This window comes from Nematolebias whitei, chromosome 19, assembly GCF_014905685.2.
Source record: "Nematolebias whitei isolate Nwh7 chromosome 19, NemWhi1, whole genome shotgun sequence".
Lineage (NCBI taxonomy): Eukaryota > Metazoa > Chordata > Actinopteri > Cyprinodontiformes > Rivulidae > Nematolebias > Nematolebias whitei.
The window spans coordinates 22,990,214-23,005,434 of NC_056516.1; the positions used below are offsets into that span (position 1 = coordinate 22,990,214).

The window sequence follows — 15,221 nt, forward strand, 5'->3', positions numbered from 1 at the left end:
AAGACTCAATCCCAACACATACTTTTAGCAGTAAAAGATTGTGTAAGGTACTTACTTGAAATTTTCAATTAACTGATTTCAAACCTGTCTGTCTGTTAGCAAAATGTCTCATGAACCATTGCATGAATTCTAATGAGACTTTCAGAAAATATTCAATAGATGAACTTCTACAAAAGATTAACTTTTAAAGCCAACTTGATTTAAGATGCCAGTCACAGCCAGCTGACCTTAGAAAACACAAATGGCTGAAATTCAGTCAGTTTTACAGATTCTGTGCTAAAATTTGATTTAGTTATAGCTTAGGGTTATTCAAATCATATATTTTAATTTCTACTCATTAACAAAGATCTTTGCTTAAAATTGTAGCATAAACTGTCGGAGTAAATTCTGTTTGTTAGCAAAATATCTCGAACCTCAGGACAGATTTTAATGAAACTGTTAAAAATCAATAATTTTCAAATAAAATGTATATATATATATATATATATATATATATACATATATATGTATGTGTATATATATATATATACACACACTCGAGATATTGAGGTAAATTTGATGCGGTAGTAGTTTAGTCATTTTCAACACAAACTCTGAGGCCTAAATTATGCATAATATTTTCAAGGCGCACTCAAAACTGCTAAAACTTTATTATTTGTCAACAAAAAATGATATTAGTCTAAATCTCTGGCATGAAGGGCAGATATGTATTCCTACATGAATGGTTGGCCTTTAATTAAAAACTGTAAACTTCTGTCTGTCTTACCGTCACTCCATTGAAGTTCGTCTCGTTCATGACATTCAGAACCATTTTTCCTACTTCTCGATCATCGACTGTGAAGTTGTGGTAGATGTTCTGCCTTTGTTTTATCCGCAGCAGCTCCATAACTCGGGTCAAGGTCTTAGCAATTACCCAGATCCCATCGTAGGCGAAGCCGTGAAACTTGCTTGCCTCCACACCTTTCTGCCGAAGCTCTCTGGTATACTCCATCTCATACTCCTGTGGGGTCTGAAAGGTGAGCAAGACAAAGAAGTTGAGAAAACAACTTTCTTCATACTTTTTTTTATGATGAAGCTTTTCTACAAAAATGCTTTAGCGCATCGTTTCAAAGGCGTTGTTATTGTAACCTTGAAATTTCTAATCTAAGAATGCACATCTGGAAATAAGGAAAACAAATGTCTTTTGGAAGCAAAGTTTTGAAGCTACAGATAAATTTTCTCAAAACAATTATGGGAAAAATTTCAGCAGATGCTCTTCTGTGTGAATGTAACCACAGAGAAACAACATTAGAAAATAAATAAACAAACAAACAAACAAAAAAAGTAAAATACAAGTTCTAACATATAAAAAGACAAACTTTAGTTAGTTGTAAAAACGTATTCAGAAGTACTTCAGTACTCATTTTCTTTTTATTGAAATATTTGATTGTTTTGCTCCAGCTTGACCTGAACTTGTAAGTTTTTTTTGTTTTGTTTTTGCAACATATTTGAAGAAAGGGTACAGTTTCTTATTTCTAACAACCATATGAGAATTAAGGGAAACGTTTATTTTTTGACAGATGCTGCATGAAATGGAATTTAATTGTCCGTTGTGGACAAGGAAAAATGGAGTGGTGTGTATTCAGTATTGCAATCTAAACACTAGACTTGCAATTATGTATCTGGACCATTGGATAATATTTCTCTGAGCATGCTGGGATGAAAAGAGGGAGAAAGAAGAAAGAATATGGAGGTAGAGGGGTCAAAAGTTTTGGAAAAGTGCATGGACGGGTGGAAATTGTGCAGGAACAAGACCAGGACAATGGGGTACAAGAAGAAATATGACTATTAGGACATGTGGTAGAGTTAGAATAATGACCCAAAAAGAAGAACGTTTAAAAAAGTTACATTTATCTGAAGGCAACAATTGATTAAATTTCCAATTAGCAATATGAAAACCAGTTCAGAGGTACAGTATGGAAAGTATGGGAAACAGCACAGTTACTGGAGTTAGGTGGACGCATTTGGGACAATGGTGCTTTCATGTCTGGTCTTTTGTTTTTCCAACTTTATTTTTTATTTATGTAAGTAGCTGATATTTGAAGTTGGTTGAGTTTAGTTCTCAATAAACCGCCTCACTTACGAACAGGGTTAAAACTCGTTTGTAACTGTTTCAGATTCCAACTGGTGTTCCTCACCCTGCCAGAGATCCCCTTGACTGGTCGAGAACTGAGGGGCTCGAAGTCCACGCTGATGTATCCTTCCATGGCAGTGAGAAGCTTCTTGACCGTGCAGTTGGTGGTGTTAGCCTGCTCCCACCACTTGTGTTGGTACCAGCCTGGGATGATCCACTGGTATTTACTACCAAACATGTTCAAGTTATACGCCTAGAACAGGTGAAAAGAAAGGAAGGGAAGGTTAGAGCCATGAAACAGCATGATAAGTTACACGATGGCAATAAGGGACAAACAGAACACCAGCAACACAAAGCTATCCAAGGAGGTTCAAAGGGCATGCCTCCCCAGAAATTTTTGAAAAAGTCTCCTCAGTCTCCTCCAGCCATTTGAAGTGTATTTTACCAAATTCTTAGGTCTGAGAATCAACACAGGTAAAACAAGCCAGCACTTGTCAATGTGGGACGTCTAACCTTTATACGGGACTGTGGGGACAAAGTCTGGGGCTAACCCCCCAAAATCAGGACAGTTGGCAGGCATGCGGTGTTTGACCTATGAGTAGTGACATGTCTGAAATCTCCACACTGTTAGCTTTATGAAGGACCAATCAAAAGTCTGTCGAAGTTTGCTGAACACCCACAATCCTTCACTCTCATGGACATGCACCAACTAAGACGCACCAAAGTATGTTAATGGGTCAATGTTTGAATAATTGTCTTCAAGTTAAAAGACTGGGGTTTTTTATTTTCCAATCCTTCCTTGTATTATTGTCCATATATAAACACTGGATCCCTACATTATGCAAATAGCTAACAGATTAATGTACGGAGTGTAAATACATAATTGACCATTTTACAGATACTAATGTGCGTGCTCGAAGTCAGTACTTTGGGACGCATTGTGGTCTAAATATATTCATGCTTCTGCTGTTTGATTTATACTGACCCTAAACAGTGTGTCTACCTACGTTTCAAATGTGCTCTTAAGTCATTCTATCACAACGTAAAATACAAAAAAAATAAAAAATAAAATTTATAAATAAGTTTGTAAATAAAAGTCAACAAAAAAGGTGTAAAGGACCAAAAAACTAGAAACGCCAAACTTGAATACAAGAAATAGCTTTGAATGTATGTGATGGATGGTTTTATGCATGAACGTTGGTGCTTATGTGCTTTGTAGAACCTAAACAATGTTAAAAAGACGTTAAGTAAGTGTGAACTTTGAACATTTAAAATTGAATGTGTAATTGAGTACTTACACAACAGAAGACTTGGGAGGCCAAGTTCTCATCAAACTGACCAATGATGATTCTCACATCGTTGTCCTGAAGAAGAAGAAAAACGTTTTGTCAACAAAAAATGTTTTTCTTTTATAGAAAAGTGTGGCAGCACTTCTTAACTTTTACTTATTTTGTGCCGGCTTAAAACCAAGTCTGCTCTGATTGGTCAAAAATTGTTTAAAGTTCAAACCAGCTGCTTTTTTTTTTTTTTTTTTTTTTTTCTTCTATGGCACACAATGTGCTTTCTGTAAAGCTGCAAAGCATGCTGGGCATGTTGGGTAATGGAGCTAAACAAAAGCTGTATATCCTTTACTTGTGAACTTTAATTCAGACAATAAATCCATGAGAGAAAAACTGAAACCTCTGTGGGATCAACCATTTTTGTGTCACATCACACTACTGTTCATAGAATGAACCACGTTGCACGTGCTGATTTTTTTTCAAGTATGTTGGACCTAAATGGAAATCCAGAAGTAAAGAAAACTAAGCATTATCAAACTGTAAAGTGCATTATTACAGAGAGTATATGGGGGTAGAACTACACACCAACCAGGCTGAAGAGCCCAGATTAGCTTGGGGATTCAGGACACAACATGGCCCGGTGAATGACTTGGTAAATAATTCAGATTCCCTGGGTGGAAATTCAGCATGTTTGCGAGTGGTAAATAGAAAGAAATCAAATGTGGGACCATGCCTTTTAGTGGGCTGAGTGCAGTCCTGAACATGTGCACACAGAAATGCATACAAGTAAACAAAATACATGTGGAAATACATACACCGATTGGATGAATCTACATCAGACCGGATACACTAACAAACAACAACATATTTCTAAGAGATTGAGTTTTTTGAAGACTGACTTATAATGAAAAGTTACACAAAGACAAGTTAAAAAAAAAAAAGGTTCAAACACCAGCAGTAATTTGATCAAACCTGTGCTATCCTATCTAGATATTAGAACCAGTTAGAAACACAGTTCATGAAGTCATCCTCCAGGCTTCACCAAATGTCATGCACCCTCAGATCAGAGGGGCCAACTAATCACTGTCATCTTAATCCCAACACTTCTCTCCTGGTTACATCAGAGTCACTACTGAAACTCTTGAGGGCCTTTTTGTATATAATCCTCTCCAATCGTCGACTCTAGCATCTTCACAAAACACAAATATCGGTAGAAGCCCAAGAATGTCAGGTATAAGCTCTAAATTTAATTCCGGATGTGCTTTTGTGTCCTTTTCTTGTGTTGGTGAATGTGTATTTGGGGGAGGCAGACATGCCGGTGGCGACTCAGTAATACGCCTGTTCCCTGAAGGAAAGGCACTTAACCCAAATGACTCCAGCTATGTCCGAGGGCCACGGGCTCAGTAAGAATCCCAGCCTGCCCGGCAACAAAATGAAAACACTATAGTTGTAGGCAAGGGCACAAGTCAGTGTGTTGTGTTGGTGTGCTACAGCCAGACTGGGGGCACTAAAGAGCCCTGAATTACCCTCATTGCTCAAGCTTTTATGTAACTGTAACAATTATTGTTTTCAAAGAGGGGAAGCCTCCGCTGCTTTATCCATAACTGGGTTATTTGTCAATTTATAATTGTGCTTAATGTGTGCGAGTAATATACACCACATAATCCCAATAAGGCACCGTTAAGGATTATTAAACACAAACAGATGAACATCACTGGTCTTTTATGAGCATGATGAAAATTTGATTGAGATTTTGTTGCTTCAACGTCAGCAATTTCATTGTGATGACCGCTGTGTGGCATAAATATTAACTCATGCAGGATGAAATTGTGTTTTTAATTTGTACAGACGAACGCGTGGTTATCACGGTTCGGTGTGGTTAGACCCAAGTGCGGGCAGACACGGGCAGCATGAAAGAAAACAAAAACGGATTTATTAAATGAACAAAAACAAAAGGTTGACGTGGCAGCAACAGCTTACAAAATAACGCAGGGGAGGAGGCACGAAAAGGACCGAGACCTCTGATAGGTTTGCAGAACAATGAGCCAACGGCAAGGTGGTGACAAGGGATGATTTAAATAGCAAGCTGGGTGAGAGGGGAAGTGGAAACACCTGGGTTGAGATGCTGATTGGGGACAGGTGAGGGGCAGGCTGAATGGAAAAACACTGGGGAGGCTTACTGAGGATATATGAATTATGGCATGAGAAACACAATAGATTTAACCAAGAAAACACAACTAAATCCAAAGGACAATAAATAAAATCAAACCTTGAAAATAAGGCTTAGATTACTGAAAAAAAATCACAAAAGTCACAAATACGACAACAATTATGATCACTAATTTAACTTTTTATGAGGCAGCTGTGACTGAGTGGTTAGAGCAGTCCTCCTCCCGTAAGAGAGTTGGGTATTCAATTCCACCAGCAGCATGCTGAAGTGTCCCTGGGCAAGGCACTGAACCCCTCATTGCCTCCTATGTGTGTCCCATTGGTGTGCGGATGTGATAAAGCACTGATTAGTCTTTGTATAGATCTAGTAGAGTGCTGTATGAATGGGTAAATGAGGGCACAGATTGTATTGTAAAGCACTGAGTATCTTGATAAGATAGAAAAGTGATATATACATTCCATTTAGCATTTACTTTAAAAAAGAAAACTGTGCATTGGAAAGATCAGCTTGGACTGAAAACAACACTAGAACCTTATAGATTGGTCCTTTAAGCAGGCTGATCGATGTGAGGCTGTTGCTCAGGCTTTGTGCTGTTTGGGGATTTGGATCAGCAGAGGTGCTTTAGCAGTTTTATTGGTTTCAATAAAATACTTTCATAAAATAGGCAAACTTATAATGATATTATAAGTGCAAGCCATGAATCTGGAGCTGATTCTATGTGGGCCACAGGACATGCTAAACCCCTTTTGTTTTTGTAAAACAGTGTTGATTTCATGGCTATTTTAAGCAGGACATGGAGGTTAGAGATATGTCATTCCCATAACACAACTGATGCGTTTGTAGAGTGTAATAGTGTGGTGAGGAGTAGTGACTTATTACACAGTCATATGGTGAAACATGAATCTTCAGTTTATTGTCAGTGTTGCGAGTGAAAATTGCTGCACGAGTGAGAATAATGTGTGAAGAGAAATAAATTTCCACTTGTCATAAGTCAGGGCCAACAGGTTTATCCCGTCGCCATGAAACGCGCAGGCGATCATGAAATTACCTGCACGTGTGTCCGTTAGCAAAATATCTCACTGTTCGTCTACAACTGATTAACATTTGGAGTCAATTAGATTCAACATGGCTGCCCCAGTCAAGCTCATCAAACACTAAATTGGTCGTATCTGAGTGAGTTTTACAAATATGAACCTAACAAAAACAAACTGTCTCACAGTTTTATTCCTCCATGAAATTTATAAAATCCAGGTAACCCGACATGAACGTTTTGTACTTTAGGTGAAAAAACACAAACACAGATGTCCAATGACAACAGGCACACTTGACAAAAAAAGCATTTACATTTTTTTTATTCTTACAGTGAGGCCACAACCAGTACACCACTTACTCTACTGGTTATAAATAATTAATTTATTATATATATTAATGTATCTTTATTTAAATTTAACCATTTTTAGTAAAGTAAAGCTGCTTAAACTGCCTCCCAGGCAGTTAAGTTGTTGCAAAGTATAACACACCCCAGTCTACAAAATGTCTGCCAACGCTTATATTTTATGCTCATACTGATAAATAATAAAGAGCACAGTTATAGAAATTGAAAATAAAGTTTGCTGTGTGTGTGTGTGCTCATTTCAAATGGAAGCCTGTCTTTGTTTTATCAATGTTTCTTAATCCAGCCTGTGCAGGGAACTCGAGGCGGGGAACGAGGGAGAAAATGAAAAAGGCAGAAAGCAGCAGAGAAACGTCGAGAGCGAGCTGTGAAGAAGCCCTGCAGCAGTGATGCCTGTCTGCATTTTGAATATTTCAGCTGGAATATCACAGATGTGTGCGCTCTATTTGTGGATCACACAGAGTGTCAGAGGCCCACACCCACTCCTTCCAAACCCTCTGAAAAGATTTTCAGGCAACGCTGAGATTTGCATATTCAGCGTTAATTCAAGATGGGTGATGTCAGCTTAAAATGTCAGGCCTTAACATGCAGATTACACACATATTTTAGGAAGGAACGCTTATCTTTCTGTTTCTTATACATCCCAATGTCTCCTCAGCTCGATCTTATTGACCTGCTCCTTCTAGTGAACATTATTTCTGCAATCATATCTATTTCTCTTTCTGGCCATTATTCTCCTCCAGCACAAATTGTCTGACTGAGCTATTTTTCACACTACCTGATGGTGATAAATGCACAAATCTTTCAACATATATGTAAGCTACAGCTTAACTTACAGTGCAGTTCTATGAGAACGTTATAAACAAACCTCTTATGTGTCGTAGTTTGCTTTTTGAATTACCTCACTTTGGAGAAATTAGGTTTAATTTTGACAGGATCGATAAGTTACCGTAATTTTTGCTGTATAAGTCGCAGTTTTTTGCATAAATTAGCATGCCTGCAACTTATACAGCAAAGCAACGTATTTATGTTTTTTCCTCATATTTATAACCCAATTTTTGGCTGAGATCAGACGATTTCATTCATTCTGAAATGGAAAATATTGAACACTACCATTTTCAGCCACTAGAGGGCACTCAAGTAATATGGCAAGCCAAGTGTTTCATTAATAGATAAAAGTGGCTATTAATGAGACACTTGGCTTGCCATACCAAGCCACCTTCGCCTCGCTCCAGAACTCCTGGATCAAACGCCAAATCAGCTGCATTTCGCTGCACCGCCCAGGCGAAATGCAGCTGATTTGACCATTAAAGTCCATTTATTAAGGAAAAGTTAGACCGAGACACACCTTTACTATAATTTCAAGCCAACAAATAATTGTTTTTAAGTGTTAGTCTTGTTAAATTCTTGTTAAAGTGCTCTCATGCACGCTCTTGCAGCTGCCATTTGGTAGCCAAGCAATATTTTGCACAACACCGGCCCACATTTCTGAGTTTTTAGCGATGATGCCTAAAAAATGCAACACTTAAATGGTTACACATAATAGATGCGACTTATACGGCAGCAAGTACGGTAATAGGTAGTCTGAGCAAGGCCAAGACCAAAGTTAAATGCTGCCATCTTAAAACATTGAGTATATTTTTTTATGCAGTCCATGTGAATATAGTTTATTAACCTTCACAACACTGTCAGTTCTTTATTAAACCAATATTAACATGGAACTGTGCAAGCAGACAAAGCAGTGTAAAATATAGGAATAAAAGTAGGAATAAAGCAGGAATAAAATGTTTTGTTAGAAAAGCCATGTAATGTGAAACTAAGGGTGGCGTGCAGGCTCATAAAGTTGTGTTCCCCTTGAACTGTTGGGAAACTTGCTCAGAGTAGCTGTTAGCTTGTCAGTTCAGTAAATTAACTCAATTTTTCCAAATTGAGGCCATTCAAAAAGCTATTTACAACAGGTAAGATGTTAATTGTTCATAACTTTTCCACAAAATGTCCACAAAATGTATCATCTCAGCTAGCTTGATATAATTTTTACAGTGAATTTACGTACCTTCTTAATGAACTCACATCAGTCCAACAAAGTCAAGTCAGGTCCTCTGGCCTGTTTCTTTTTGTTGAAATGTTTCATCTTTCATCTATAAAATTTCATCAGTCCAAGGAGCCACAACAAACTCAGTCTTATAAATAGCACCTTCACATAGTGGGCCAACCAGTTTAATGGTGCTCAGATGGTTTCTGGAGTCCGCTCTCTCCCTCGCCAACTCGTTTGAAGCAGTCATGGCCAAAGTGGTTCGAAATATCCTGATTCATGCTAAATAACTAACTCAACAGTGACAATAATAGACTCAACAGAACAAAAGTTCAACAAAAAGAGGACCTGACTTTACGGTGTTGGATTTTTCTACCTGGATTATTGAGCAAAAATCAGAATATCACATCATTCTCATTTACCTCTTGTTCCTCTTCAAACAACAAGAGGGGGAAGAAAGTAATCCCCTTTTAAATGCATGTTATACTTTGAAAGACTCACAAATCTGCTTTACTAACCTTGAGTTTTTTGACGTTGACACAGGGATCATTGGAGAAGCTTTCTGTGTCTGCAATCTGAATGTCTGCTTTCTCCAGCTCATTGGTCAGATCATTCCTCACCTGAGAGAGCAAGACATGAAGAAAAGGGAAGAAAGTAAGTAAAAACAGAAGTAGAACAACTGATAACTTTTAAGATCTATGATACATTCTTTTAGTTTTACAGAACTACTTGCAATGTTTCACAATGCATCAGAAATGTCATGGCAATGGAATCCAAACCATAGAATATATTGATGCCACTCATTAGTTTGAAGATTGACACTCTGAAGCCTGTAATTCAGAATTAGGGATTTTTCCAATCAAACGTGAGGTTCAGAGGAAGAATCTAGTGTTTTTTACACATGAACACCAAAAAGGGCCATAACAAAAGCACAGAAAATTAGACTCCATGTTTCTACACGACTACTGTTCGCACATGGGCTTCACTGTGGGAGCTCTGAACTGAAAATGTGTTTCCAGCTAAAAATATGACAGAGAGAAATCTGAGCAGAGCAAGAAGTGGGATTTCAACAGACATGATGGAATATGATGTGGAACCAGTTCTGCTTTGATAACAGCACATTGAGAATCATCGGTGAGGCTCTCAGATGTTGTTGTGTCAGTATCAGTACTATATGTATACAAAAATATTGACGGGTGAGCAACATCTTGGAAAAGACATGAAAAAGCAACACATCAGCATGCAGACTTGGTCGCAGTAAATGCTTCGCCGAGCTGTATTTACACACAGTTTCACTCCGTTATTTTCTGATGGTCTTATTCGGTGGCTCGTGAATGACAGCAAAAATCTGGAGCAAATTTTCAAGAACATTTTCCCCTCACATGTCTCCGTTCATAAAACCTACCTTATAAAACACAAAAACAACTGTATATCAGTCAATTTTACAGACGTGCTAAAATTTGCTGTGGTTGTAGCTGAAAGTCATTCACAACACGTAGTGCCACACTTTGTGTAAGATTTATGCTTAAAACTTTAGCATCAACTGCTGGAGTCAAAATGTTCATTTGGACTCATTTTTAGTATTTCACATTGTTTTATAATGTAGCTGTTATTTTGTTTAGTTGTTTTATATATATATATATATATATAATTTCTTCCATTTACTTTTCATTTTATATGCTTTTTTATGATTGTCTACTGTTGTCATCTGTGTTCTTTGTTTAAAACAGGTCTCTCTTGTAAATGAGTCCTTGAGGCTCAATGAGACTAACCTGTAAAAATAAAGGTTGAATTGAATTCCCACCACAGCCTCTGAGCTTGAAATCTTGCAATATTGCATGAGATCTCACATGAATACATTTTTTAGTTATTATAAAAACGGTACCAGCTCTCATTTCTTCTTATACAATGATCCTGGTCTAAAACTCTGGCATGAAAGGAGGTTCATTTAAGAGAAATTCAGCCTTTAATTTAAAACGATTTGATGCCTATGCACCACTACATATTCATCCAACTTTCAGAATGTGTAAATGCAAATAAGCTATATATAAGTTACACTTTCATGCTTAGATAAACAGAAAATACTGAAGGAAACAGAAATATGCTTATCTGTGCCAAGCCCCCTACCCAAAAAACCCCCAAGAGTACAGTATATGGCACATTACATACTCACTGACCAACTATTATACAGAAATCTATGGCAACGGCCTGGACAAACAAAGGCCTTGTATAACCTTTGACCTTAATTTGTGGCCTTGACCTTGAAGCTGCTGAAAAGTGTACACAACTCTTTGTCTAATAAAGTTATATTTAAGTTATCTTGAGCGGATCACAGAAGTTATGGCCGAGAAAAGAGACAGTTCACGTGGAATGGAACTGACGACTGAGACTACACCTTAATACCTCTGCCTTTCAAGGTTCTTTATTGTTGTTTGCATCACATGTGGTACATGAGGTGGAACAAAACTGTGTAATCAAGGTCCCAGCTACACCTCAAAATAGCAAAAATATAAAGTATAAAAAGAAACAGTACACAAAGACCTAAGATATACGCTAAACTATAATAATGTAAAATAATATGGTCTATTAAACAGCAGCCTGAACATGAGTCTGTAGTGAGCAGATGGGTATGAATACAGCAGCTTAAAGGCACGAAATCAACAACACAGATAAAGTGTTAATACTTAATACTCCTCAACCTCCTGCCTGAAAAGGGCATGGTGTATAAAAATTTGAAAGATGTGCACAGTGGAAGAAATGCACGAGGTGACACACCCAGACTATCATCCTATTGGTCTGACTCAGTTTCACCAATAAAATCTATTTTCACAATAAAAACTGTGCGCATGTGTTACATGGACACACATTTGGTTTATCACAGATCAAGACAAAGATGAACCAATGCAGCTTTGAAATTATTTTAGTTGCACATCTTGGCTGGCTGATGTATCCGCAGCAGCCGTATGTCTGTTTTGATTCATTGATTCGGTGGGATGGAGAGAGTAATGCGATCAGAGAAGAAGAAGAATAGAGCAGGTGTCCCACAGGGACGGTAAGCCGGAGGTGCTTTATCATCTATCACTCCTACTTCCTCACAAACACATTCTGCACCATGATTGGTGGGGCTTGTGTGCTTCTTCTGTGCACAAGACATTTTCAGTTGACATACAAAAAAAAAAAAAAAAAAAAAGTTAACCTGTGTTGTTGCAAGCTTATGAGCAATCATGCACACTATCCCAGCCTTGACAAACCCTAAACACTACAATTAGATAAAAATAAGTGTTTGCAATGTGAAGGTCTCTATTTTATTTATTTTTTGTGCTGGGCTTCAGTGATGACATGTAATTCTGTCTGGGATCAAATGTTTCAGATTTCCTCGGGCTGTGCCCTGTAGGCATCATCAGTCTCTCGGCTCACACACAGGAGCCTGGCACTCGGGATGAGCTGAAACATCAGAGGGTATTTGTTCTCAAATGTGCGTGCCAAGCATAGTTGGCAGTGACAACACAGAACAGCGAACTGAAGAAGGTCTTATGTGTTTGCCCTATTTTTGACCGAGTGCCTTATCCATAGCTCTTAAACGGCTTCAATATATTTGTTTTATGTTGGCTGACAAAAGCCCCAATCGTCTGGCAGGAGAGAAACTTTTAATTTATTTTTGTCAAAAGGCAAATTTTCATGTTAATGAAGAGAGTTTCAAATTTATGCCTATGCAGTACTCAAAACATACTTGTTGGATAAATGTAAAAATACAAGTGGAGCGTCTTTAACAAGACAAAGTAAAAAGGCTTGTGTTTATATTCTTTTAAGGCTAAATTTATTCATTCATTCAACGTTTATTATCATTTTTAATTATTTTTTTAATGGAAAAAAGTTGTTATTTTGAACGTGTCTATCTTTGCATTATTTTCATTCACCTTTTTGTATTTGCTCTTGTTGTCACTCTTCCAACTGGTCCAAGGTTTTATGGATGACTAATCATTGAAAGTATCAAAAAGCATTCATGTCTGAAAATTAGGGATGCACGATATTGAATTTTTGGCCGACATCCAACACAATATGTAAAAACTTATTTGGCCGATAACCAATACCAATACCGATATTTTTGCCCTAGACCTACTTACATAGACTACATAGCTTTCTCTGCTGTAGAATTAAAATACTGCATTATTCTGCATGGTCTTTGTCAGTTTGGCTGCTACCAAATGCAGATGTCAAAAAGGGGGCTGAAAATGATGTAACACTTCAACTTGGATTATGTTTAAAGTCAAATGTATTCATGACATTTGCTCTCTCGAACACAATGACAACACTCAAACAGTGCAAGTTTGTAAATTTTCACAAATCTAAACTCAACGGCGCGCATGACGTCATAACTCTGCAGGTATCCTTGTCACTGGGTTGTCATACAAACAGCACCTTATATACAAAGTATAAATATATACAGACAGACAGACAGATAAGCACCTTTTATATCTGAGTTATTTTGATGGAATGGCCTATAGCCGATATTTAAAACTAATATCGGCCGATACTGATACCATGTCGACAATATCATGCATCCCTACTGAAAACCAGACAAAACTTACTTCAATTGAAAACTTTTATTATTGTATTTTCGCTGTATAAGTCGCAAGTGTTAATCTTATTAAATTCTTGCTAAAGTCCTCCTGTGCACGTTCCTACGGCCGCCGTTTAGGCAGCCAATCGATTTTTGGCACAACACCGGCCCATGTTTCCAGGTGGTCAGTGGTGACACGTAACAAACATGACGCGTCAGCGGCGACGCATAATAGATGCAGCTTATACAGCGAAGTGACTTATTTATGTTTTTTTTTCCACTGTATTAGACATTTTTGGACTGATGCGACTTATACGGTGGAAAAAATTGTTTATTTTTTTAAATAGTTGCACTTTTGGTAATACGCAAATCTTACTTTAAAATAACATAAATCTTTTAATAAATAAAATCTAAATGATCCTGTTGACTGCTTATGACTTATTTTTATTCAGAAAGTTACTTTGAAGATAATATTTACATTCAACCAGCAAGAATAAATACACTCAATATGTTAGTGTTATTCTGACACTCATATTTAAGTCATTAAAAATATTTTTTAGTGTACAACACTATTATTTGACAACACTGTGTTGTTGAATAAGTTTGTCACGTCCTTCAGATCAATGAGTAAGTTGTTGTTTCCCTCTTGTCTCGATGTCTGCCATCATAATCGCCTCGACTTCGTGTGCCCTGGAGAGAGTCCTAAATCACTCTGAACATCACTCACTCTTGTACAGACATTTCCGCCACTTCAGCGTTCACTGAGCTGAACCAACAGGAAGGCCAGAGTGGATCAATACGACCTGGTTATTCTTGGGAAACACTTGGGTTTGCTGGTGTAGACAAGGTAAAATGTCATGTTGTGTTGGTTTGAGCGCTAATCTAAAACATCTGGTTGATGTAATCTTAGAAAGGAAACACCCCTGATAAAAGAAGCAATGGCTGCTCATTACCCAGGTGTTTAGTTAAGCTCCACTGAAGCAACATGTTGGAATCGTTAAAAAAAAAAGAACAAAAAAAAAAACAGCCATTGTATGACTTGCAGAAGTGTTTCAGTTTCATAGAAAAAAACTTTCGCATGAAGAAATTATTTTTTTTTTCATTTGTTTCATTTTATATTTCTCCAGCAAAGATGGAAAAGGAGCGATACATCTGTATGCTGCTGGACGATGGGAGTTACACACAAGCAGAGAATCGGAGGGGACAGATGGATTGAAAAGGACTGGTATTAGAGGGGGGGAAGCGAGTTGCTCTCAGTGTAATAGTAAACATCCACCATGGTTTGGGGCAGCCTGGGAATCCCCAGCATTAAATAGAGAATAGAAATAATCCTGCTGTGGACCTGAGCATACATGCATGTACACACAGATGTCAAAGTACACAAAAACACTGTGTTGTATTAATTTCTGCAGTTTATTGTACGTATTATGTCACTGTTAGACAATCAACATATGTATCGTATCAGTCACAAATCAGAACTAGCAACATAAAATATAAAAGATGGAAGGAGATGCCTTTCCACACCAACACTGTAATTCCTGCATCTCCCATTGTTTATATATTATATATATATTATATTTTCTCTATATATATATATATATATATATATATATATATATATATATATATATACTAGCCTTACTAGTGCATACGTTACTTTACCTTTATATCA

The 15,221-nt window shown here is 37.4% G+C and overlaps 1 protein-coding gene across 1 annotated transcript in view; it reads right to left on the reverse strand.

Annotated features, from left to right (window-relative positions):
- gabbr2 (gamma-aminobutyric acid (GABA) B receptor, 2) overlaps positions 1–15,221 on the reverse strand; it is a 164,471-nt gene that overhangs the window by 81,299 nt on the left and 67,951 nt on the right. Inside the window, exons 4-7 of the mRNA XM_037693673.1 lie at positions 9,507–9,608; positions 3,412–3,477; positions 2,178–2,366; positions 767–1,009 (exon numbers count right to left, since the gene is read on the reverse strand). Coding sequence (XP_037549601.1) covers positions 767–1,009; positions 2,178–2,366; positions 3,412–3,477; positions 9,507–9,608 — 600 coding nt within the window. The remainder of the gene's footprint in view (positions 1–766; positions 1,010–2,177; positions 2,367–3,411; positions 3,478–9,506; positions 9,609–15,221) is intronic.